Raw genomic sequence first — 25,732 nt, 5'->3', positions numbered from 1 at the left:
GAGATGGAGGAGGGGAAGTTGACGGCGGGACCCCCCCCCTTTGAATTTCTGGCTACATCACTGCTTCTGTGTGGCGTGGTGGCTGGCATGACGCTTCACTGAAGTGACGGGCATTTCGCTTGCTGGCTTAGCCATTCAGCACTCAGAAGTAGTCTACTCAGAATACAGTTTCTTGTATTCAGGAAAAAAAAATCCACAAATTGAACATGGTGCTTGCAGTTGCTGTTGCCACTTCAGCAAAGTAACAGTAAGAATGCCTGGTTACAGTGACAGATACAGTTCCTGCGGGGACACAATAACCTTCTGCAAATGCAAAAATGGAAAGAAAGAAAGGAAGAAGGTCAACATTATTGTTTAATCTGCCCATTCCATAATTAGGAGGAACCGTGGCAGGTTAATTGTGAAGACGATCAGGATCTCTGTAAGCCGCAGGGAACTAACACTCCTTCGCACCTGAATAGCACAGCAAGGTTTGGCAGTTGCTACCGTTCCTTGTCGTGTCGCAAAACGAAGTGCGTCCTCATGCACACTCGTGACACGTCTTCGAAGCAAGTTGTCGTCAGAAGTAGTTGACCGCCGGGGCGTGCAGCGTGAAGAGGCTGGCCCATGGGCCATGGCGGTGGGCCAAGTCAGCGGGTCGGTCGCCCGCGCGGCTGCGCGCATCGACATTGGCGAATGGCGACCACAGCAGCAGCTCGAGCAGGGCCCGAGAACGGGCCTGGCTGGCCGCCAGGTGCAGCGGCGTCAGGCCGCCTTCGCTGGGCGCGTTCACGTCGGCGCCCCAGTCGACTAGCAGCCGCGCGCAATTGAGTGCGCCCCACTTGCAAGCCGAGTGCAGCGGGCGCCAACAGTCGACCGTGGGCCACTCCAAGGTGTCCGGAGCCCTCTCTAGCAGTAGCCGCGCGGCCTCCAGCTGATCGGCATAGCAGGCCCGATGCAGCGCCGTGTAGCCGTCGGCATCGGTGCGCATTGCCAGAGATGGGTCCGAGTCCAACAGCCGCTCCAGAGTTGCCACGTCGCCCTTTTCCGCGGCACGCCGCAGCTGCTGGGCCGCCGCTTCTGCCGGTGAAACGAGATAGACAAGGGCTTCGCACCAAGTGTTACGCTCACCCTGCGCCTACCGAATGATCAAACTAGCAGAACGGACACAACGAGTGAAAATTTCTGGGTTGACCACAAGCGTGTAGTGGCGTGCATCGATACGTGGGAAGGGACATGAATACGTTCCGTGACCATCGCGTGCCGCGCATACAGACGCCGCGCTGAAGCCGTTCCGCGCAGTTGCAGCTCGTATTTTCACACTCGGTTTCACTGTTGGAGCATGTCCATGATGTTTGACATTCTCACTAGCAGGCTGGGCAGCGGCGATGCTGCATGTCAAGGATTGCACGATTGGTAACGTGAAGCAAAAATATTGCCAGAGTTTTCGATCGTCCTCTTGTCCCGCTCTGCTTCCGTTTAGTACACGACTTCCCTATGAATTGTTTAATGATACACAGACGTTTGCGTGGCAAGCTTGCGCTGTCGCTGAGGCTTATGCGGATTGCGTTTGTTAATTTCATTGCGGCGCCATAGCACAGCACGTTTTGGGCCCAGGGAGCGCATCGCGGCAAAGTAGCTTTCAAACTTCGCGCGCAGGACCGCCGCTTTCCTTTTCTTTTTCCTCCGAGGGCGCTGCAGAGCAGCGAGACCAAAAACTTGCCGCTGTCCAGCCCTAAAGGGACCAGGGCCTCACAACAGAACACCTACGTAAACTTGCAGAAGGGAAACTGTACCTTCCACAGTGCAACGGAAATAAGAGTGGCGGTGGCGTTGTGAACTGAAGTATACGACCGAGGGACGGTGCTGACAAAATATAAGCTAACTTATAACTCAAAGGGAAGCCCATTACTTTTCGAAGCAAGATCAGGTGCCTTAGAACACATAACTTATAAAGCGAGGTATAAGAAAGAAGAAGCATGTGCTTGCTGCGGTAAAGCTAGGGAAACAATGGAGCATGTTTTATTAGAATATGAAGATATCTGCCCAGCAGTTGATTTAGGAATCTCTGGCCTCCTTGAAGCTCTTGGGTTCAGCGAGAGCAGGGGAAAGTAATCATGTCTGCATTATAGATTAGTGGAAGTAGGGAAACGACAAACACGGAGGCATGCAAAAACAAAGTTCATAATAGGAGTTCAGAAAGTTTGTTTATGGGAATTCGCTGTGGGTTTTTTTTTTTCCTTTTTAACATAGGTAGGACATAATACAATACAGTAACAAGAGCTTGATGGGGCAACCCACCGCCCTGTTCCAAAGGGGACACTCATAGCATCCATCAGTGAGCAATATGGCCATTGCAGCAGCGGCTGGTGGGGCTGGTCATGCTGCTCGCTTGCTGGTTTTAGGCATTTTGTTACCGCTTTCGGGGCAGTAATCATGTGCACAGTACTCTAACATGACTACAGATGTCTTTATTATGTCGCAAGCTGACCCAGAGGCCTCAATTGGCAAAAAAAGAAAAACACTTGAAACAAGTAAGCTTGCAATGTTTACTGTCAACAGTGAATGAAGCAGTACATGCTCACAATTTTCATACAGGTCAGGTAGACTTAATGCTGTCAGTCACTAAGTTTACAACACACAGAAACACAGATAACCATCTATTCAATGGCATTGAAAGCTGAAATCGAGCTAGGTTTTCTTATCGTGCTCGACATGCCATTAAAGCAGGAAGAGTGAAGCTTCAGCCAACGATATTTATGCTGGGCTACCCTCATACTTGTAGTTGCATACAGTGCTGCTTGAGGCGTTTCATGCTATACATATATTGTCTGCGTTCGACGATTTCAGCTAGTTTAAGAAAGATAACATAATAAGTGCTCGGCAAGGATATACTGTCGGCAAGATAAGCTCAAGCTGCAATGTCCCACTCTTTTGATAACACATTGGCGAGAGGCATGTAGTGTAGCGAGAAAGAAATGTTATGATAAATTTAACAGCACACACTGTCTGCTCTTGATACTTCTGCTGCACATTTAGTGTTCAGGTGCGGCAGTAAAGGCTTTGACACAAGTGGATCACTCATAGGAAAGCAAGGAATGTTATGGAGACGACAGTGCTAACAAGGACTTCTGCAAATATTGTGTGAATAAACAAGTACACTAAATAAGCATTTAAGTAAGACCAATTAATACCCACAGATCTTTGGAAAATGCAATTTACGGTTTCATCGGCCTTAGTGAGATTAGAACTGGTGAGGCTTATACATAGCTGAATAACGGCCATGTCCTCTGCTACAGAGGTCTGCCAGATAAGACGCAATGTGGGTAGGATTCCTAATCCATAAGGATATAGCGGGCAACATTGACGAATTCTGCAGCATTAGTGAGAGGGTAGCAGTAGTCGTAATCAAATTTAATAAGAGGTGTATATTAAAGGTAGTACAAGCCCACGCTCCAACATCCAGTCACAATGATGAGGAAGCAGATCAGTTTTATGAAAATGTTGAGTTAGCGATGAGAAAAGAGCAAACTGGGTATACTGTAGTAATGGGCGACTTCAATGCAAAAGTGGGGGAAAAGCAGGCCGATGAACAAGCAATTGGCAACTACGGCGTCGATTCTGGGAACGCTAGACGAGAGATGCTGATAGAATTCACAGAAAGGAATAACCTGCGAATAATGAACACCTTTTTCAGGAAGCATAGCAACAGAAAGTGAACCTGGAAAAGCCCTAATGATGAAACAAGAAATAAAATTGACTTCATACATTCTGCTGATCCCAGCATAGTGCAGGATGTAGAAGTGATAGGTAGGGTAAAGTGCAGTGATCATAGGTTAGTGAGGGCTAGAATTCACCTCAATTTGAAGAGAGAAAGAATAAAATTGGTCAAGAAGAAACAGGTCAACCTATAGGCAGTAAGGGTAAGTGTAGACAAATTCAGGCTGGTACTTGCAAACAAATATGCAGCCTTAGAACAGAGAGATGAAGATGAGATAGAGATAATGAATGAAACTGTAACTAGGCTGGCTTCGCAGCAATTGAAGTGGGAGGCGAGGCACCAAGGCAACAAAGAGGCAAGCTGTCCCAAGTAACAAAGGACCTAATAAAGAAACAAAAAAAAATGAAAGTGTCCAACTCAAGAGATAAGACAGAATTCGCGGAACTGTCAAAACTGATCAAAAAGCGAAAATAAGTGATATTCGAAACTATAATGTGAGAAAGACTGAAGCTGTAAAAAATTGATGCAACCTGGAATCAGTGAGAAAGAAATTTGGCATAGAACAAACCAAGATGTATGCACTGAAAGATAAGCAGTGTAATATCATCAGCAATCTTAAAGATATTGTAAAACAAGTGGAAGAATCTATACTGACCTGTATAGTACCCAGAGGAGTCAGGATACCTCCATTAGAAACAGTAATGAACAGGATACAGAAACTCCTCCTATAACTAGCGATGAGGTCAGAAGGGTCTTGCAAGACATGAAACGAGGAAGAGCGGCAGAAGAAGATGGAATAACAGTCGATTTAATCAAAGATGGAGGAGACATAATGCTTGGAAAACTGGCGGCTCTTTATACGAGATGTCTATCGACTGCAAAGGTCTCAGAAAACTGGAAGAATGCAAACATTATACTAATCCACAAAAAGGGAGACGCTAAAGAATTGAAAAATTATAGGCCCATTAGCTTACTCCCAGCATTATATAAAATATTTACCAAAACAATCTCCAATAGAATAAGGGCAACACTGGACTTTAGTCAATTAAGAGAACAGGCTGGCTTCAGGAAAGGATACTCTACAATGGATCACAGCCATGTCATTAATCAGCTTACCGAGAAATCTGCAGAGTACAATAAGCCTCTCCATATGGCTTTCACAGATTACGAAAATGCATTTGATTCAGTAGAGATATCAGCAGTCATAGAGGCATTATTGGAAAATATCTACAGAGATTTCGCAGCTACCTTAATTCTACACGTGAAAAGTAGGAAGATACCTATAAAGAAAGGGGTCAAACAAGGAGACACAATCCCTCCTATGCTATTCACTGCGTGCTTCGAAGAAATATTCAAGCTATTCAACTAGGAAGGCTTAGGAGTAAGGATCGACAGTGAATATATCAGCAATCTTCGGTTTGCAGATGATATTGTTCTGTTCGGCTACACTGGAGATGAGTTACAACAAATGATTGAGGACCTTAACAGAGAGAGTGTAAGAGTGGGGTTGAAGATTAATATGCAGAAGACAAAGATAATCATGAATAGCTGGGCAAGGGAACAAGAGTTCAGGATCGCCAGTCAGTCTCTAGAGTACGTAAAGCAGTATGTTTACCTAGGCCAATTAATCACAGGGAACCCTGACCATGAAAAGGAAATGCATAGAAGAATAAAAATGGGTTGGATAGCATACGGCCAGACATGGTAAGCTCCTGACTGGAAGCTTGCCATTATCATTGAAAAGGAAGGTGTACAATCAGTGCATTTTACCAGTGCTGACATATGGGGCAGAGACTTGGAGACTAACAAAGAAGCTAGAGAACAAATTAAGGACCGCGCAAGGAGCAATGGAATGAAGAATGCTAGGCATAACGTTAAGAGACAGAAAGAGAGCGGTTTGGATCAGAGAGTAAACGGGTATAGCCAATATTCTAATTGACATTAAGAGAAAAGAATGGAGCTGGGCAAGCCATGTAGTGCAGAGGTCAGATAACCGGTGGACGATTAGGGTAACACAATGGGTGCCAAGAGAAGGAAAGCACAGTCGAGGACGGCAGAGGTAGGACGATTAAATTAGGAAATTTGCAGGCGCTAGTTGGAATCGGTTGACGCAAGACAGGGGTAATTGGAGATCGCAGGGAGAGGCCTTCGTATTTAGGCCTTCGTAGACAAAGCTGTATTTCAAGGCTGGCAAGCAAGATTACTAAGCCCTAAAATAACTAGTGCAGCTCATATCACAACACCTCCTATTTACTGTTTTTTGTTTGTTCATTACTGCTTTGCATAGTTCATTAAATGTTGGTATCCACAAATAAATCCAGCCATATTTTCATGAGATACAGGGGCTGCACATAAGGAAACATCAGCCCAAAGCTCTGCAAACTGCTAAAGGTAAAGCATGTTGCCAAGCACCTACCGTCTGGGTCCGCCGGATTCTGTCCAGTTTGGCGTTCTTGCTGTTCTCCAGCATCCTGTCCTTTCTCCTGATCTCGACCACCTGGGTTCCCTGTCCCCTTGACTGGTCGGCCCTCTGATTGCCGACAGTCTCCTGCATTTTGACCTGTGTGGCTCCCTTCCTCTAGGTCCTGCTGTCTTGATGGGGCTTGCACACATATTCGACCCTCTGCATCCTGATCTGTCTGGCACCTATTTACTGTATTCTGTGGTTTCTGCACTGGCAGGGCATCTGATTCTGACTGGTCGTCTACGTCCATGTGACCATTGCCACCACTTGCTGCAGCCATCATGCCCAGTGCTTATCTACTCCAACCTGCATAAGCAAAAGACAAAGATTCAACGATGGAAGCACCCCTAGGATCTAAAGTACTGCCATCATTTGCCAGCGATAACAACGCATATGAATTTAACATATTAGAATGATACTATTGAACATCAGTACAGAGAATTAACAACTCAGCAAGAAAATGCACAAAAAAATGTGCGTACAGCAAGCTCTACGATTCTTGTGCTAGCATAAGGACCGGCACATAAACAAAACTGGCTCTGCTTATTAGTCTGGTTTCTTTGTACTCATGTCCCTGGCTTTGTGTAGTCACACTAGCACAAGTATAATGGAACTTTTACTTAATCAACCAGCCCAGTTTTAAGCATAGTTGATAAGGCAAGCACTTCCAATTAAGGGGGCTGGTACCGTGAGTGTTGTCAAGCTTTCCATGCCTTTCCATGCCACTAATAAGTTGCACAGAAACGTACCAACTCAGGATGTATCAATGTACGCTCTCGTACTTCTGCTTGCGGAGCGTTACAGACTAGAGTGTACAAAATACCATAGGAGCCCTGCTTTTCTAAAAGTATGATATTAGCTATTGAAAGCATCATGGTGCCTGGCACAACATCTTAAAGAGCATCCCATCCAAAGCATAGGCAACTTCTAGTGCATTGTTTGAATGCTTGGATATTAAGTTCTCAGCTGCAGCAGCTGCATTCATACTCATTGGAGCAGGAAAAAAAATCCTGTGATGTGAGGTTGTGGTAAAGGAATCCAGCAAGTAAAAACAAATTCAGAGCGCTTCAATGAGGCACCTCTCATAGACCAGGTGGAGCTTCAGAACTCAAAGCACCAGCACTGAATAAATCCAAACAAATTAAGAAAAAAATGGAGACTATATGATCAACAGTGATCAACAAGAGATGTTTCTGCAGCCAACACTTCAGCAAAGGGACTTCTTGGTGCCTTGACAAAGACAAGTTACTTTGTCAAAATGTTGGCTCCAGAAATGATTCTTTGACCTGCGTTGATCACCAAAGAACCAGACAATCAATTTTCAAATGCACAAGAAAGTCAGAGAATGCACCTCACTGACAAAGTACATCCTACAGAGAGAAATTAAATGGGATGCCACTTGACTGCATGAAGTGATAAATGTATCGAGCGCTATGACCTAGCAGAAAGAATGCCTATGCATGCACTAACGGTGGCAGTGCTACAGCAGCATTGCCCACCATGACGCATGTTCCAAAGGAGAGATAAGGAGGGCATGAGTTTCTTGACACGGCAGGGCTTTCCGCAAGGCTCCGAGGCCTCTTCAACAAACGGACAGCCACAAGGCTTCCCTCCAAATATCGCACTGCTCCATGGCCGCAACAATCGAACTGTCCTCCCTGGACTGCCTGTCATGCCTGAAGGCATGGCTCCACACCCCAGATATGGCACCCCACTGGGCTCCTGCCAGCCGGTCTGCTGCGTTCCTGCCATGGCGACTTATTCGCATTCTCCTTTCCTACTCCCTTCCCCTTTCTCCCATATAACCACTTCTCCTTGGCAGCTGTCTCTTGGCCTTCCAACATTTGCAACTGTTTAGCACTGCAGGTGCATTCCCTTACTTTTGGGTTGCAGAGCTCGCGCGCAGCTGCGTTCAGCATTTTGTTTTAGCAGTTGAATCGATGGACATGGAGGCACGAGGGAACCTTTATTGGCAAGGTTCTGACTGGTGTTGTAGAAATCGCGGGGCACTTTTTTCATTGCTGGGTGTATGTCGAACCTACTTTATTGCGCCTGCGGCGCTTGTGTTGAGTAAGTCATGCCGGATTATACCTTATACCTTCAATATAACATCCCTGATTTCCCCGGGGGAGCAGTACAGGCCGTAGTAGAGACCGGGCCTGCTCTCCTGACGAGGCATTTTCGATCGTGCCAGGCTTTTCATATGCTGCTCTCTGTGACCTCTCGAAAGCATCTTTAATGATGCACTCCGAGTTAAATAAACATCCTTCTGCAAAAACATGTGCAAAGATGAGTAGGCATGAGCCATGAAGTTAGCAAAACGGAAGCAAAGCAGGTACATGTGACGTACCTTTAGACACAGCATCATAATCTCAGGTGTTTTTCTGAGGCCTCCGTTTACTGGTTACATGTGTCCTCCTGGAGCAGTACTTGTAAAAAACAGGATCTGGAATGTTCACCGATTGATAACACCTTTTTTTTCTGATGTTCAAATGTTTGAACATGCAAGTCGCTCGCTTTCTCTTTTCCTTATTTTAACTTTAGCGTCATGGTCACTGCAGTTGCAGAAATTTCCAAGTACCCTGGAACTACAGTTAACTCTAAATGGCGCCTCTAAATGAAACAAAAGCATATGACCAAAGTTTGACACAGTCCGCAAGAGCCAAAAACATCTGAGCGAAAATATCATTGCGAGAAGTAAGATGTTACCTTGCCCCAGCATGGCTGACATGCACTTCAAGCCTCTATGAACTACTAGAAAAGGTAGACCATGCTAGGAGAATGCGGCACAAAGTTTGGCCAGTTTGGCTTGGCCATATCAATGCCTCCTTTATTAAATGCCCGCCGCGTCGCTCGCGTTCCCATTGCAGCGGCAGTTTCCTTAGTTCTGCATAAATTCCGTGAGGCGACACTCGTTGCCTTTTCAACTGCAGCAGATATGTACGACATTCATGAGGAAAAACTGAAAAGCTTCGCCTCACTGGACTCGGGGCCCAGTGAATATTGCATCGCCGTTGTTTGTGGGGTTGTAATCTGTACGTCATGGTACAAGAGTTATGGAAACTCGGCTGTCATTTGCTAACGCTTATGTTTGTCCGCTAGCACCTGTGGATGGCTTCAGCGGCGGCAAGGGGAGGTGGGACGTGTTGCGCTCGGCTGTCATGGGAAAGTGGCTAACGAAGCAGTGCAAGGGGACATGGGGTGGTCAAGCTTTGAAGCGCGGGAGGCGGCCAGTAAGCTGACATTTCGCGGGTGCCTGCTCCTCATGCTTGGAGAGGCTGTTTAGTTTTTTCAAGGAAACGCTGAATGCGGAGGGCGGACAGGCTTACGCACACGAGGTGCGCCAACGGGTGACTGAAGAGGGACGCAGGTGGCAACAACGACAAGAGGACAAGTCAATGAGCGGGAACCCTTCGGACACTTGTGCGCGCGAAAATGTATTACAGTGCTGTGACTAGTGCATTGTGCCGCGCATGCAGAACTGCAGATAAAACGATCGAACACGGGGTGTTGAACTGCGACCAACTAGGCGGTCCTGTAATGACGAACACAAACCTCGAAGTTGCATTGGGTTTCGCGGATACGAATGGCGCACTCGACACCAGTGCCCAGTCAGGCCCAGTGCTGCAACTGTAATGCTGACCACCGTTTATAAAGCTTTTTCATCTCTATGGCTTTTTAGAAAAGGATCTATAAACGGTGATGCTGACCAAGCGGCGCCTCGAGCGTTGGAGACTGTTGGAGACTGGAGAGTTTGGCATTTGGAGAGGAGGATGAGAGGAGCAACGCACAAGTGTTGATGATGATAGTTATCTAAAGAAAGGAAATAATACTGTGGCCCCTTTGTTTCCATCCCCCTGTACTTGTGGGTTGTATAGTTGTGTAAATTGGTTGTGTACACCCCTGTTGCCCTTCATTTTGCTCCCTCCTGTCTTGCGAGTCGTTTGTTTACTGTTCCGTTTATTTATGTTTTGTTTTTGTTTTCATGAATATTTGGCTGCGCGTGTTCAAAAAAAGATTTTGCGCTAGACGCTTAACTGTTCTTGCTCAAATTTTGCAGAACGATTGCAATTTGACGTCGACTTCGTTTAGTATAACACTTGGCACGATTAGTTGCCTATTTTTTAAGACAAAAATGATAAACTGTTTTCGTCTATGGGAAAAATGGCGTCTGAGAAGCCGGTCTTGGCAACGCAGACATGTTAAGCTCCAAACGCCGCTAAGTTGGTTCTTTATTCTATGGCAGCACTTCGCGGCAAACCGTTCAGGAAAACCCGGGTATTTAAAAAAAGGTTTCGTAGGCTAGTTAATTCTGCAATCTACCGACAACCACAGAACGACTGAATAGCCTGCACAACAGCGACATCATCTACAGCAGCTGATGGTTGCCGCAGCTTTCGTACAAAATTCCGTAGCCTTTGTTTGAGACGCTTATACCTGAATATCGGAGCTTAATTAGCAACTTGACGAGCATGAAGATGAGCCCGAAGCCCTCCATTGATTTCAACCGCGACCGTTTTCCATTCTGTATCGTGTGGACACCGATTCCTTGTCTGACGTGAGTTGGTTTCAGTTAAGGAAACTGCCAATTGTGCATGAGTTGTGTCGTACCAGTGACTCGGTCGTACTTATGGAGACCGAACCATTGATCAAACTCACTTCAGGCCGAACGTTGCTGAACGGTCATCTTCAAGCACTCTTGAACTCCGACTTAGCGTGTCTTCGGCGACGGGACATCTTCGATTAGGAAGCTCGATAGGGAACGAGAGAGTCCATCCGACAGGTAGCACGTACGGCTGGGTCACGTTTGTGCGGGTTGCGTCGTACGGCAGTTAAGTGCTTTCATTCCGGTCACTCTAAGTTCGTGCCGTTCTTGCTGCAACCGCTGGTGTCCGATTTTGGACTCGAATACTTATTAGCAACTTACCTAGATAGTAGTAGTACAAATGCACATGTTTTAAGCTTGACGGGCCATCCATTCTGTTTTTGTCATGATTTGTGGGATTAAAAAGCTGTATCACGTATTCAACAAAACCTGTCTTCGTTACTGTGCAGGTGGCTTTGTCCCTTGATAGGCCACATGGGCATCTGCATGTCCACTGGTATTATACGGGACTTCGCAGGACCGTACTACGTATCTGTAAGTCTGGCACAAGTAGGCATTGCGAGTATCACTCACTTTGTTTGGATTCCTTGCAGGAGGACAACATGGCCTTTGGCCGGCCTGCAAAGTAAGCCTGTGCATGCTGAAGCTCGTACCATGCAATTGAAACATGTCTGATGCAGGTACTGGATGCTGGATCCTAGCAAAGCAAGGGATGGAGTTCAGGGCTGGGACAGGGGCGTTGTTGAAGGCTCGGAGGAGTACAGAGGCCACATGGTGGGCATGCTCAACATCATGCTTGCGCAAGAGAAAGCAGTGGTACTATCGCGACCTTTACGTAAGGGAACATGCTAACATGTGGCAAAAAGCCTTGCCCGGTGAAGGTGCGCTGTGGCCAAGATTGAAAGCTAGAGGAAGTGCTGTTTTGTCAGCTGCAGGCAAATCTAGTTGGCCATCAAAAATGAAGTGCACTATGCTGTGCTTTCACACGTCAGTATCAATTCATGCTTTGTATTGCAAGTAGAACCAGTCATTCATCTCACAATTTTGCACACCAATGTTTGCTGCTTCATGTAAGCAAAAGATAGCATCAATTGCCTTTGGTCCGGTTCAAGCACGACATACTTTAGTAACGGGCATAAGCAAGCTAATTGAAATAAACATTAATTGGCATAAGGATGGCATCAGCAGATTGAGAAGACTCTGCTGCTTTTTCAATTTTTCTAAATTTGGCCACAGTGCATCATCAGTGCCATTCGAGGCTACCCACCTCACGATCCCTTTCGTATGTCTTGTAATGCATTGAACATAAAAGCTATTTGCTAATCTTTCTCCATAACACCGCCAGTTCACTTCCAGTGAACTTTAAAACCTGACTAAGACGTCACCCTTTCCAGCATCGCAATTTATGCACCTGGATAGTACCAGTGGTGGAACAGGGAAAAAACCTTTTAGAGCAGCTTTTTTCGCAAGAAAAGTATGCATTAGTAGCAGACATATTGGTTTCTGTAGCACATACTTTTAGATCATTACATGAGGTACAAGGACTACTAGGTCCCTACACCTTTCCAGCTGAACCCAAAATGCTACAAGAAAATGTTCAATTACAGTCTAAGAGATGGCAGAACATAGAAACAGATTTTTTTACACATACTCAAGAGCCACATATAAACAGTAAATAACTGTTGATGCCTTTGTCAGGTTAATGTAATCTTTCATTTTTCTTCTTTTGCTTCAAATGCCTCCTAGTTTCAAAGAGTGACAACTTCTGTCCCTGCAATCTGAGAGCTTGACCAGTCCGAGGTCAGAAAAGCATTTCGCTTTCATTTATTTTGCAAGGAGTAATCCCACATTACCCAGCATCTTCTGGGCTGAGTTAATTTCCTTTTGCAGCCTTCTGCTAAAGTGTCTAGTTCACTAGAAACATTGAATTGAAATCTGGGGAATTAGGTGCCAAAACCACAATTTGATTATGAGGCACACCATAGTGGGGAACTCCAGATTAATTTTGACTACTTGGGAATCTTTAACATGCTCCCAATGCATAGGACACTCGCGTTTTTGCATTTGCCCTCCATCGAAATGCAGCCGCCACAGCCGGAATTTGATCCCGCGACCGTGTGCTTAGCAGCGCAACACCACAGCCACTAAGCCACCACGATGGGTGTACTGGAAACATCATGCACTGCTTCCCTTGCATGTGACTGCACCAAAGCTTTGTCTTCCAGTGTCATTTTTGCAAACCTTTGTCTGCTTTGATCTGGCCCTTGGTCAGGGGAATCTCTTGGATCTTATGCAAACATTTCTCAATACAACATTATAGCGCAGAGTCCATTGAAAGACTGGCTCACTCTTGCATCACGTTTATTTTTACTAAAGGCCCTCCCTACAATTGTATTTCCATGTGACAGGTTTGGAAAAACTTTCACAAATGTGCACAGCAAGTACCCCGCCCTATCAACCAACCTTAGATGAAGAACCAACAAGAACAGCATCCACAATTTCCATCATCATGAGGCTAAACGCATCATCAGCTTTATGACTGTAGTCATTGTCATTTGCTATAGGCGTTCCTTAGCTAAGTTCCTCAGAATATTTATTTGAGAAGTTTCATATTCCAAAAAATGGGCGGAAACACCTGAAGCCATTGAGCAGTGTTACCTAGCGGAAATCTAGAAAGCAGGCACCGAGCAGCAGGTACATTGCATGAAGCCAAATGTTTTTTTTTCCCTCTTACAATGCAACAGCCTGCTTTGTTCATTTGTTGTTTTTTCCAACCCAAGCACAGCAAGCATAACCAATGCGGAATCATAACTGGATGTGCTGATGTTCCCCCAGACATGCATGAATGTATAGAACAAGTTGCAGTTTCTTTTTTACAATCACTATGCCAGGCCTATACAGAACCCTCCAGGACCCCTCCTAGCACAGACATGGCACAATTTTGCCTAAAATCTTACTTTTGTAACAACGGAGTATAGCAGTTTTGGTGTAATGTTCCACCACTGTAGCACAGACATACTGATGTTAACGCAAAACATTTCAGCCAACCCTTGCATAGTTTCACATAGTTTACATAGTTTCTGCATCTTGTTTATGGACATTTACTTCCATGCACAGAAACATGCCACCTATTGGCTAAACTGGTTCTTTCCACTTGTATAACACTCATAAACAACTACCCTTGTAACAACAAGAGATCTGGATCCACTGCATTGCCTTTGCAGTAGATTTTGCAGGAAAATTTAAGGATGTTGCAAAATTTCAGGAAAACTTTGTTTATACTTGCATGGCTATTGTGAAGAATTTTACGTAGCTGCATCGACTTAACATGGTGCCTTAAATTCAGAAGTTTTTTGCAGAAAGAATTCGTAGGTGTTAATGCTTACAAACTTGCTTTATATAGCATGCCTTTTACATGCGTACATGTTTACTTTGGTGGCTGCCAGCGACAACTAAAACTTGGCACAGCCATTTCCTCTGCTGGACAGGTAGCAAAGAGCAGCTTGTTAATTTGATAACATGGCCCTCCCAAGGTAATCAGTAGTGTAGCTGCCAAGCACTAAATTCTCCGGGAATTGCATAAGCTTCAAACCATTTATTTTGGAAAACCTCCTTTGATCAAGAACGTTTGATGAAATGACTGATCTTAAAATACAACTGGGTAAAACTTTGTGTGCTTGTCAGGTAGAAAAATGGGAATAGCGTGGTTCAAGGTGGATTTGTTTCAATACATTACATTGGTCTTTGTCACATATTGTGTGTATAGAGGAAAGGTTGTATAAGCACAGAACCTTGCACAGTGCCATGCTACACACTTCTCACACTTGTACAACTGGATTAGTGATCACACAATATGACAAAACACTAGTTCAATTGGAATTCAATTCAGCTCGTTGTCATGCTTGAAGTTGCTATATAATTAAGTGCACTTTGCACTGTACAGACTGGCAAAGCCAGGCAAGTGGAACTGCTCATTTATGGCTACAGGTATGCTGGCCACTTCGCAGGCAACTTTCTGCACATGCGATGTTGTCACGGGTTGTGGTCAGTGCTGGTGACTACATGAGACAAACATTTATCAAGGTGAACTTGTGCCCACATAACTAAATACAATTGGCTTGGGAACAGCAGTGGTGAGCACAGGTGGTGGTCGATGAGCAGAGCGTCACTTACGTGTGGCTGGTATTTAAAGGTTGCCATTATAGTGAGATATCATGGAAGTTGCGCTGCCTGATATAGTGGGCACGTAGAAAATAAGAAGCTGGTATCGTGGTTGCTTCATAAAAATGTTTGAATAGGATAACAATCGTCGGCCAAAGGTGCGTGGCCTTGCAAAGATACCTTCATGACCTCTACCAAGAAGCAGACAGTAAATTTTAAGTGCTTTCAGTTATTTATTCGCAACAAGTGTACAAAAAGAAAAGATATTAAAGCTGGAAGTGCAGATGAGCCTCAAACATAGTAATCAAACATGCAGAGGTACTAAATTGCAGGTAGTCCCCTTATTATACTGTAAGTCTTGTAGGATACACTGACGTACACTTATGAAGAGAGCTCATGCTGTGTACTACTAGTCTGTAGTTCTCGTTTTCTACATAAGCACTTTTGTACAGAATTCCAATGCACGTGTGTTGGTTCATGTGTTGAAGCTCAAGAACTGGTAGCAGAGACTTCAAGGTTTGCTTTGGTGAATTGGACATATTGCTCTTGATGTTCAAGGTGTGCCTTGGCTTTCAGTCTCTCTGTGCCCAGGCAGGCATTGTGTGTGATGTTCCACCATAGCACAACAGGGCTAGCCAGACCCTACTCTGTCCATGCAGCACAACCTCTTCTGTGACAACTGCCACTCGCATGTCGCTCGCTGCCTCAACCTGATGCAGTATGATGGCAGCACAAGGTGGAACATGGTCAAACTGGCACTCATGATGCCGTTGCACTCCAAATATGTCAGGTGAGTGCTTGATGGATTGCCTCGGGGCCTCGCAAATGCCACCAGCATTGTTCTAATGGCTAACCACCTGCAAACAAAAAAAAAAGACAAATGTGTTGTCTTCACCCTAGGTTAAGCATTGATACCACGGGTAATAGCTTTCGTAATTTGGTCGATTCACAATTTTGAAAAAAAAAAAAAAAATGCACCACAATATCAACCTTTCAATTTATGAAAGTGTAGCTCAAAGCATAAATATTTCTGTGCATCAGCAACAGGCAAAGCATGTGCTAAGAAAAGCAAAGTATTACATTCAAGTGCAAATGTATGTTTGTAATTTGACTTTTATTATAGTGTAAAAAAAAAGTATACTTGATACAGTGATTCACAGTGTATATAATTAGACAATTTGTTTCTAATTTCACTTTTAAAATTTAGTAATGTTTACTTCATCCTGAATACTTTCAATCTGTAGTAAACAGCACCGACTGCACTTTGCAAAGAAAACAATCTATTCCTTATTCTAAAGGAGCTGAATTGCGCCCCAGCCGTTTCTGCGCTTAATTGGGACACAAGGACCAACTAAGCCATCACTGCACTCAGGTCACAGAATCAAAACGTGCTTGCTGCTTGCTTTTCTTTCTTTCTTTTTCATTTTTGCACAGCACTATGTAGCCACTGTGTCAGGACTTTCAAGTCTTGACAGTGAACTGTTTCACTGCACGGATGGCAAATTAAAGTCCTTTGTAAATGGCAGCACACAAAGAAAGCTACACTTTTTTTTTTTCTGTGAGTGAACACACCTGCTACCACCATCCACCTGCACACAAGAAATGCAGGTGGATGAATTGGCGGGAAAACAAGGCATCACATGATGCAGCTGCTGTCATGAGGCCTGGTTTTGCTCAACCCGGTGTAAGCGCTCTACCACTTCTAGTCCTATGCAGTGATCAATATACGCAGCATACTTCCCGTGCAGCACATGGGCTGTGATCAAGACCTGGCTGCCCTCAGTTCTACTGCTGGTGGGCCTGCTGCTGCTGCTGTGGCTGGTGCCAGCAGCGTGAGTCGTTGAAACAGGCCCCGGCCTAGGTAGTCAGCTACCACAGAGAAGCCATCCTCCGAGCGCTCCAGCTGCAGCATCAGAACAACCACACGAACATGTTTTGCTTCTTGTACATTGACACGGGCTGCAACTATGGCAAGTTTAGCTAGCACAAACAATAACATGTGGGCAGTCTGCCTGGCCTTTGAAATTTTGGACACTTTAACTGTTTCCGTAAGTGTCTCACAGCAGCATCTGTACAAAGCTGAAGTTGCGGACCTCTGGAAGTGTCTTTACCACGTGCCAATCAATTCTGTGGACATCAGAGTTTTCCTTTCAAAAGTAACAAAAGCTCCAAGAAAGTGCCCTCTGTAAGCTTGAAGATAATTGAGAGAGCTTAGAGAAGGGGGGCACCTACACAACTCTGCACCAAAATTTGAACCAGTGGCAAGAAAATTTTCCATTGTCTTCCAAAATGTGCACGAGGTACTTGCGTGACTGGGGACTTTGAATTTCACAGTACACATAAACACGGGGAAGGCGGGAGATGGAAATTCAAGACGATGAGCAGAACGAGAACAAGGTGAAAGCAAAAGCCAACATTTCGACAAGTGGACATATGTCGCCTTGAAGAAGACAAGTCCACTTGTCGAAACGTTGGCTCCTGCTTTCACCTTGTTCTCATTTCGCTCACAGTACACACAAAGATGCCGCAGCTCTTTTACGTTTGTTGACCTTCTCTGGCAACAAAGCTTACATTAGCATACTGTTTTATGGGACCATCTGGCCATTGCATCATCAACAGGGAGGCTGTGAACTCACTCATTGTCCACACAATAAAACAATAAACCTATGTCAGCAGCCCTCCCTTGTTTATGCACCGCCATCTTGCCAGTCATCCTTCGACTGCATTGACACCAGCTACGTTAACTGAGGTCGTCATTGGAATATCTTCTGAAACGTGGCGATGCTGTGTAACAACACGGCCGTACACTAGGAAAGGTGCTCATTCTTAAGAAGCAACATTACGATATATTGTGGCATGTGTTTCTATTCTAGTGAACTTAAAGGAATAATTAGCACACATCGCTGCCTTGTTTTTGCTTGAATTTCACAGCAATATTGAATTTATGAAATCTCCATTTTTTAGTGAAGCACTCCACATTCTTGTGTCTAGCACCTATGGCAAAATCACTACCGTAAGCGCACTCCGCAGAAGCGAGCTTCTGCGGAGGCACCGGCTTTCACTGCCTGTCGAGTATGAACCAGTACAAACGATTCTAAGTGTTTTATTGAGCAATGCAATATCAGAAATGCTGTCTTAGCGTGAAATATGGGTGAAGACAGAGCAGCAACAGTGAGTGCTAAGTCGTTTAAAATTGTTAGAACATAGATGCAAGTCCCCGCATGCAATGAGAATTGAGTGCTTGTGAGCTTTCTATCGATGAGGTCGAAAAGTTTTTTTGAATTTTTCTCTCTTTCTCTAAACTGACGGCTACTCTACATATTTCACTAAATGATGACTGTGTGTACTTAGAATCAAGCAATAAAAAGCAGAGAACAAAGCACCTTCTCTGCCCTGCTGATATTCCAGATCCATTCTTCCTGTTCTTTTTTTGTTGAAACATCTGATACCTTTATGCATCTTGCTATTTTTAACACATCCTGGCATGCAGCACGTGAACTGAACCATCACCAAGCTGGAATGGGTCGAATCACTCAAGAAAAGGGGAAAGAAAGCCACAGTTTAGCCCGAAAGGTGAAGCATCGAATGCGATAGCAAATTAGTAGACGGCTATACGAAGTAAGGATAGTAGTTTTATTTGCCGTATAAACTTGTAAACACTTGCTTACTAACTAAATTAATAAGCCTGGTGTCAGCACGCACAGGCAAACATGCACACATCACACTCGATGACCATGGACACTTGCTGTCAAAACACTAGCGTGAGGAAGCGCAGCAGCAGCAGCGAGTGAAGTGACCTTCATGCTGTCTATCGCTTCAATGCAAACTGAGTGGCAAGAAGACAGCACATGCAAAGCTAACAGCTGTCGGTCCACCTAGACTCTGTCCCCAAAATAGATGGCTTTCAAGATAAAGACCTGCACAACCGTGCATTGCCGCCAAAGTATAACGGCCCCTCTACATTCCCTTCCATTGGTTGGTTCCTTGTGTATGACAGAAGACTGCGTGCTTCCTGCCCACTTCCTCGCGCATGCAAGAGATTGAGCTGCAATTGTTGGCTCACCCTCGCACCCAGTGACAATGTTATTGCCCATGGACTTTATACGGAACGTCACGGCGATGACAATGGCAAAAATATGCCTGGTGTGCTCATATAATTGCTATTGCAATAAAAAAAAATTCCCAGTGTCCAGCTGCTGATACAAAGGCTGCAATATGGGGACTACGAAGGCGGTGACAGCGACTATTGTGATCGCAAGGCACTGAGCAGGGCTGCCACAGTGCAGTGAAACTGCTCATGATATTGACGTAGTACTCTGTAGTATTGCAGTGCACTTATGCTAGCCTTTAAGAAACATGGCTAGAGTGACAGCCATGCGGGCAATCCATCAGTGACCGAGAGCAGTGGCATCAAAGCAGCAGGAGACTCAGTGGGAAAAGTATGCATGGAACTGCACTACTGAAACGCCGTTCACCATCTTTCAGATCAACACGGGTGATGACCTGGACAGCCTGTATGACACCCCTCCAGCTCTGCTGACTAAAGGACAATGTTGTACCTGCGCACCGTCGGAGCTACAGCTATAAAAGCAAGACAGCGGAATTACCTCGGCACACAGTGGTGGGTTACTCAGTGGGAAAAGCACTCGTGGAACTGCCCTGTTAAAATGCCATTCATGTTTCAGATCAACATGGTGATTAGCTGGATAGCCTGGATGATACCCCTTCAGCCCTGCTAAAGCAAGGACAACGTTGTGCCTGTGCAGCGTCGATGCTACAACTATAACAGCAACACAGTGGAACTACCTCGGCACAGAGCAGCGGGCGACTCGGCGGGAACGCATGGAACTGCGCTGCTAAAACGCCATTCACAACGTTTCAGACCAACACGGTGATTACCTGGGCAACCTCGATGACGGCCCTTCAGCCTTGCTGATGAAAGGGCACCTGTGCGCCGTCGGAGCTACAGCTATAAAAGCAAGACTGCGGAACTGCCTCGGCACAGAGCAGCGGGTGACTCAGTGAGAAAAGTATGCGTGGAAGTGCGCTGCTAAAATGCCATTCACCATCTTTCAGGTGTTTGATTCTGGTGCTTTCTTTCACTTACCTCATCCGAGTCGTTCGCTGCTCTGGTCCTACAATGGGAGATACGGCACCTAGCACCATCAAGGAATTAGCAAAGATTGTTCAGGACATGTCATCTAAGCTTGACAAAATTGAAACAATCAGTAAAGACCTTGACGACATCAAGGCAGCCACTGTGTATATTAGCAGCTCCTTTGATGATTTTACGCCCTAGCTTGAAAGTGCTTGCGCAGATCTGAAGTCTTTCAAAGATGACAATGACCAAACGAAAAAAGAAAACTTGCAACTAAAGTAAGAACCTGCTGCTGCAAAGATAGATGTGGTGGGCCTGAAACAATACAGTAGAGCAATGAACTTAGAAATTAAGCGTCTTCCTGTCACGGTCGGCGAGAACCTTGAGAATGCTTTAAAGGCACTCGGAACTAAACTTGGCGTGGAAGTCTCTCCCTCAAGCATTGATGTTGCTCATCATGTTTTGACCAAAAATAAGATGAAATCCAACGCTGTTGTTCGGTTCGCATCCCGCAAAATCCGTGACAAACTGCTTCAACTGGCTAAAAGGAACAAACTTTCAACTACTAGCTTGGGATTCCACGAGGACAATCCTATATACATTAATGAGGATCTGTGTTTGGAATTGAAGATCTTGCTCGGAAAGCCTACTCAAAGAAGGAAGGCTAAAGATTGGAAGTTCTCATGGGTTTCCAATGGGAAAATTCTAGCAAGGAAGACTAAAAGCTCGTCTGTCATTCAAGTAATTTCTGAGCAAGACTTGAATTGTGCAATTTAGTAGCCTTAGTCTACGTAATCCGATTCCAGAAATGTGTCCTGTATCGTACTTAACACTGCATGTTCAGCTACACACAATCTAAAGCTACTACACCGCAATATTAAAAGCATAAATAAAAACACTGATCTCTACTGGTTTTATTCGTTTGAGTATGACATCCTTACATTGTCAGAAACGTGGTTGAACCCTAATGAATTCATTAACATACCAAATTTTCATTCTGTTTATCTATCACGACCGACGAAAGCTCATGGTGGAGGAGTTGCATTATATATAAAAAAGAGTATTTCTTTTAAGCACTGCCCAAAACTGACATGCCAAGTTCCTGAGGCACATGATTTCTTATTCCTCGAAATAAGCTCAAAGTTAACCGTGGGTATTCTATACCATTCGTCAAGTTCACACATTAGCCTTTTTTAGATGCCTTAAAACCTGCCTTGCAATTTTTTGCTTCAATAAATAAATGTGATATTATACGTGGGACTTAAACATTGACACTTTAAATGAAAACAGTACACCGTACCTGAACCTTACTGAATCAAATGGGTTTTTTAATCAAATAAAGCAACCAACTCGAGTTACCCCTAGCACTGCATTGCTCATAGACCACATTATATATAATTTCGGTAGTGCTACTGATGCAGACATTTCAGATCATTTTCTCGTGTAATTACAACAGTGGATCACAACCTGCTTGCATATACGCAGTCTACAGATAAATGTTCAGAACAATATAAATATTAATAAAGAATTTGACCACCTGATTAATGTTATCACATCCTGTCTTAACGAAACAATTACTCATGCTAGGTCTTATTATTCTCACCCGACATGTCCGTGGGTAGCAACTAAGGTTTTGTCTGCTATACAAACAAAAGACAAGTGGTATAGAAAACATAAGGAATTTATAGACAATGAGTACTATTGTAGCCAGTATAAAATACACAGAAATAAAACTTTAACCCTGCTTCGAAAATGTAAAAAGCATTACCATACCAACTTTGTTGACAACAACCGACATGCTCCGCGAAAGACATGGAAAATAGTGAACACAGTTAATTAATATTCCTGGCAAGAATCATGCACTATAGCAGAAATTATCCCACCTATAAGAATCACAGAAAGCCCTGCTGAAGAATTTAATCAATATTTTTGTAATATAGGGCCCACTCTTACAAAACAGCTTACCACGCCTGAAATCCCTAAGCTCCCAGCACCTATACTTCGTTCATTTGTATGGCATTACTCATGACGAAATAATTTCTACTGTTAAAACAATGATGGGAGGAAGATTATCGGGTATAGATAAAATCTCCCTTTTTATCATTAAGCCACATATGAGGAGCTCAGTGAGCATTTGACAAAATTATTTAACATATCCTTTTATATGGCTAAATATCTGGACACTTTCAAAATAGCTCAAGTCACTCCTATATACAAGTCTGGAAGTAAAGGTGACATTGAAAACTACCGACCAATATCAATACTTAGTGTCCTTAACATGGCATTTGAAAAATTATTGGTTAAATGTTTCACTCGTTTTCTAGATAAATATAAAATCTAGTAGATAATCAACATGGGTTTTGTAAATACAGATTAACATCCATGGCTGACTGGTGTGAGTGAATTTATTAACAAAGCCTTAAATAACAAAGAATATGTAGTTGGCATTTTTATTAACATTAAAAACGCACTTGATACTGTCAATCATGACATACTGTTATCAAAACTGGAATGGCATGGATTAAGAGGCCCAGCTAAACAGTTTCTTCCCAGCTATCTCTCTGACCGACAACAATATGTTAAAATAGATAGGTCTGTATCTAATGTTCATTAAATGCTGTGTGGCGTGCCTCAGGGCTCCAGTGCTGGGACCATTACTCTTTTCTTTATATATAAAGGATCTGCCAAATGCTCTGAATTACAGCCATATTATTATGTACGCAAACGACACAGCTCTTCTCTTTCCCAGTCAGGAAATTGAAAAGGTAGAGTCACGCTAATAGGGATCTTTCTGAGATATAGCAAGCGTTCTTACAGAATAAATTGACAATAAATACATCAAGAACTAAGTACATCGTTTTCTCTAGTCCTTACAAAATCTCAAACAGTTTAACTGACCTACGAATTGATACAAGCCTCTTCGAATGGGTCGATCGGTAGGTATATCTCAGCATAACTCTCGATTCAACTTTTAACTTTAATCCTCATATAACCCGAGTAAGCAGTAAGCTAAGTTAAGCTTGTTTTGTCCTAATAAAAGCTTGAAAGTTCTTTCCACTTTGTATGTTGAAAAATCTATATTATTGCCTTTTTTCGCAGCCACATGATTTACTGTATAGAGCCTTGGGGGCTTGCATATAACACATATTTAAACCAAATAATCATACTACAAAAAAGAGCCCTTGGTATAATTACACATAGTAAATTTACAGATAGATCCGCTACACTCTTTGGTGATCTAAGCATTACACCATTCTTTGCTACGAGGGGTTACAAGCTGGCTTGTGTGATCACACACATATTAAATTACAACATCCCACTACCGTCATCTGCTTTTGTCTATCCACCTAGTCGACCAAGAAATTTTTTCAACTGTTGATTTAACCTTCCAAGTGTTAAAAATGTTTATGGTAAAACTATTGTCTATGCTGCTGCCATAATATGGAACTACTGTAAGTACCTACAAACATAAAGACACGTCATGTTTTAATTGCCGATATCAAAAAGTTCTTCAGAAGAGATCAATACGCAAATCCATTGTAAACTTTTCTTTTTTGTTAGTGTTATATAAGTTCTTGTGGGTCTTAATTTTCACTTTTATTTGCAACGATTGTATAACTTTGTTGTACACAAAATTGATGTACACTATCGAGTTGTCTCGCTACCGTATCTAGCGCTCCTCGCGTAGGCCCAGATGGGTTACGTATACCTTATTTTACCATTGGTGTGAATAAACTGATTTGATTTAGCATCATATTGTCAAGGCACTTGTGCCTACTCATAATGTGAATAGTGTGCTGTATCAAGCAATGTTGTGTTAACAACAAGATTATCTTGAAATAGTCTTGCTTCCACTCTGAAAGGACTGTCAGACGCTGTTGTTCCTGTGATAGTCCTCTGTTCACTAGTGTTCCCCCATTACAAGATTTAGCACGGCGACGTGCTTGAGTGGGCATCTAAGCTCAACCGACTGACACTTGTTGGTGAGAAACCGCAGACATAGTACGTACACAAAACCTGCATTCTTTCTTTTTATGTTATATTTGCATATGAAAAAGCTCTGAACGTAACTAATGCATAACTTAGCTTTGTATAAATGCACCTGCACAAATACACATTTTATCTCACAGGGTCAGTCACAAACTGCATGTCTTGTGAGAAACTTGCTATTAAGATCAATCATTTAGAGAGGCAACCACATGCACGTGATTTTCAAGCGACAGGGACAAGTGAGGCAATGGGAGGACCTTGTCACTCTGTCATGCAGTGGTGTGGCGCAACCACATGGACGCTAGAACAGCAGCTTGGGCTTGTTGGTTTTCCATCTTGGTGTTAACAGCGCAATTAGACAGGGACACGAGACAAGAAGATGACACCACGAGTGCTGTGTCCCTGTCTAATTGCACTGTTAACATGAACACATGAATGCAACATCACAATGACTAGTGGCAAATTTCGGCTCTTACCCATATAAGTACATTTGTACGCCTGTAAAAAAATGTAAACTTACCACAAAGCAAACATTTTAACCAGAGTGTATCACGGGGCGGACAGGCTGGAGTATTGAATGCACTATGGCACAGCATGGTGGTGAACAAAGAGCTGGCTGGGTAGTACAGATGAGATGCCGCCCTATACAGTAACGCTGGTCTCATTCATATAGTCGACTCTCGTTACAACGGACTCTGATAATCCAGCAAAAATTGTCCGTTTTATCCGAAGTCCGTAATATCAGAGATGCCTCACTTCTAAATGTTTTGTCACGATGTCTAACAACTTTATTTAAAAGAGTGAGTGACGAACGTCTAAAGTAAAAAACAAACAAAAAAATCTCAGTATTGCCCTAAAGGTGAAGCATCGATTGTGATAGCAAATTAAGCAAGATAAGCACGGCAGCAGCAGCGAGGGAATTTATCTTCGTGCTGTCTCTCGCTTCAACACGAACTAAACGTCGAAACCACAGCACATACAAAGTAACCGGCACTGGCCGCACTTTGTCCACATTGCAGATCGCTTTGAAGATGAGGCCCGCGCGGGCGCGGACTTTGTTCACATTGCAGATCGCTTTCAAGATACAGTGCCTGCGCGGCCGAGCTGTTAACAGCAGCGACCGGAGTAGAACCCCCCTCTTTCACTTGCCTCGCCCTCCGCCCCCTCTCCCTCCCGTCCTTCAGGCGCGAAAGACTGTGCACTTCCGCCCCGCTTTCCTCCCTCCCTCACGCGCAAGACATTGAGCCGTGATCGTCAGCTGACCCTCACAAGTCAGTTGCCAGCCTGTGTCGACACAGCAGAAGTCCGTTTTATATGCCTGATTTTGACACAAATTGCCGCTGATTTCGTCCACTGTAGCCAATAGTCTGTTGTAGCACAGTCTGTTAAAAGCGAACTTCGTTGCATTAATAAAATAGGCAGAACAAACTAAGGCTGAAATATGGTCCGTTATATCCGAAAGTCTGTTGTATGCGGGTCCGTTGTAAGGAGCACAGACTGTATTGTGTGTTGTTTTGAGCTACCTGCGCAGGTTTTCAGACTTAAAAAGTGCATGAAACATACATGTGACGTGCATTACCGCCTGTAACGGAAGTCGTGGAAAGCAGGCGCTCCTTGCTTCGAAGTATTGTGCCAAGGATGGGTGGACCTGGCAACTACAGAGAGCAGCGCATGCTCTCCAAGCAATGAAATTGGTTGGGTAATACAAGTTGC

The 25,732-nt window shown here is 44.0% G+C and overlaps 3 protein-coding genes across 8 annotated transcripts in view; 1 reads left to right on the top strand and 2 right to left on the bottom strand.

Moving 5' to 3' along the window:
* Positions 1–336: 336 nt before the first annotated feature.
* Positions 337–9,963, bottom strand: LOC126520937 (uncharacterized). Of its 4 annotated transcripts, none has more exons than XM_055065634.2 (4): positions 9,875–9,961; positions 8,515–8,610; positions 6,117–6,470; positions 337–1,059 (listed from the first exon to the last, which is right to left on the bottom strand). In XM_055065634.2, the coding sequence occupies exons 3-4, from the start codon at positions 6,445–6,447 to the stop codon at positions 560–562; spliced, it is 831 nt and encodes a 276-aa protein (XP_054921609.2). In that variant the 5' UTR covers positions 6,448–6,470; positions 8,515–8,610; positions 9,875–9,961; the 3' UTR covers positions 337–559. The 4 variants fall into 4 exon arrangements, with proteins under 4 accessions (XP_054921609.2, XP_050025727.2, XP_054921610.2 ...); XM_050169770.3 differs by having other exon boundaries at positions 9,720–9,934; XM_055065635.2 differs by lacking the exon at positions 8,515–8,610 and having other exon boundaries at positions 9,875–9,963.
* A 365-nt stretch (positions 9,964–10,328) lies between these two features.
* Positions 10,329–16,570, top strand: LOC126520944 (transmembrane protein 222). 2 transcript variants are annotated; one of them, XM_072287064.1, is made up of 5 exons: positions 10,329–10,722; positions 11,220–11,304; positions 11,364–11,395; positions 11,451–11,605; positions 15,591–15,693. In XM_072287064.1, the coding sequence occupies exons 1-5, from the start codon at positions 10,637–10,639 to the stop codon at positions 15,605–15,607; spliced, it is 375 nt and encodes a 124-aa protein (XP_072143165.1). In that variant the 5' UTR covers positions 10,329–10,636; the 3' UTR covers positions 15,608–15,693. The 2 variants fall into 2 exon arrangements, with proteins under 2 accessions (XP_072143165.1, XP_050025734.1); XM_050169777.3 differs by having other exon boundaries at positions 10,339–10,722; positions 11,451–11,544; positions 15,591–16,570.
* Positions 16,571–16,693: 123 nt separating this feature from the next.
* The window catches only part of Vps11 (vacuolar protein sorting 11), a 152,526-nt gene continuing 143,487 nt past the window's right edge, over positions 16,694–25,732 (bottom strand). For both annotated transcript variants that reach the window (XM_072287063.1, XM_072287062.1), the window contains exon 23: positions 16,694–16,834. In XM_072287063.1, the coding sequence (XP_072143164.1) occupies positions 16,694–16,834 (141 nt within the window). The remainder of the gene's footprint in view (positions 16,835–25,732) is intronic.

Source organism: Dermacentor andersoni, chromosome 3 (assembly GCF_023375885.2).
Source record: "Dermacentor andersoni chromosome 3, qqDerAnde1_hic_scaffold, whole genome shotgun sequence".
Taxonomy (NCBI): domain Eukaryota; kingdom Metazoa; phylum Arthropoda; class Arachnida; order Ixodida; family Ixodidae; genus Dermacentor; species Dermacentor andersoni.
Note: the sequence above shows the minus strand (reverse complement) of the source record. Positions and strands in the feature narration are given on the sequence as shown.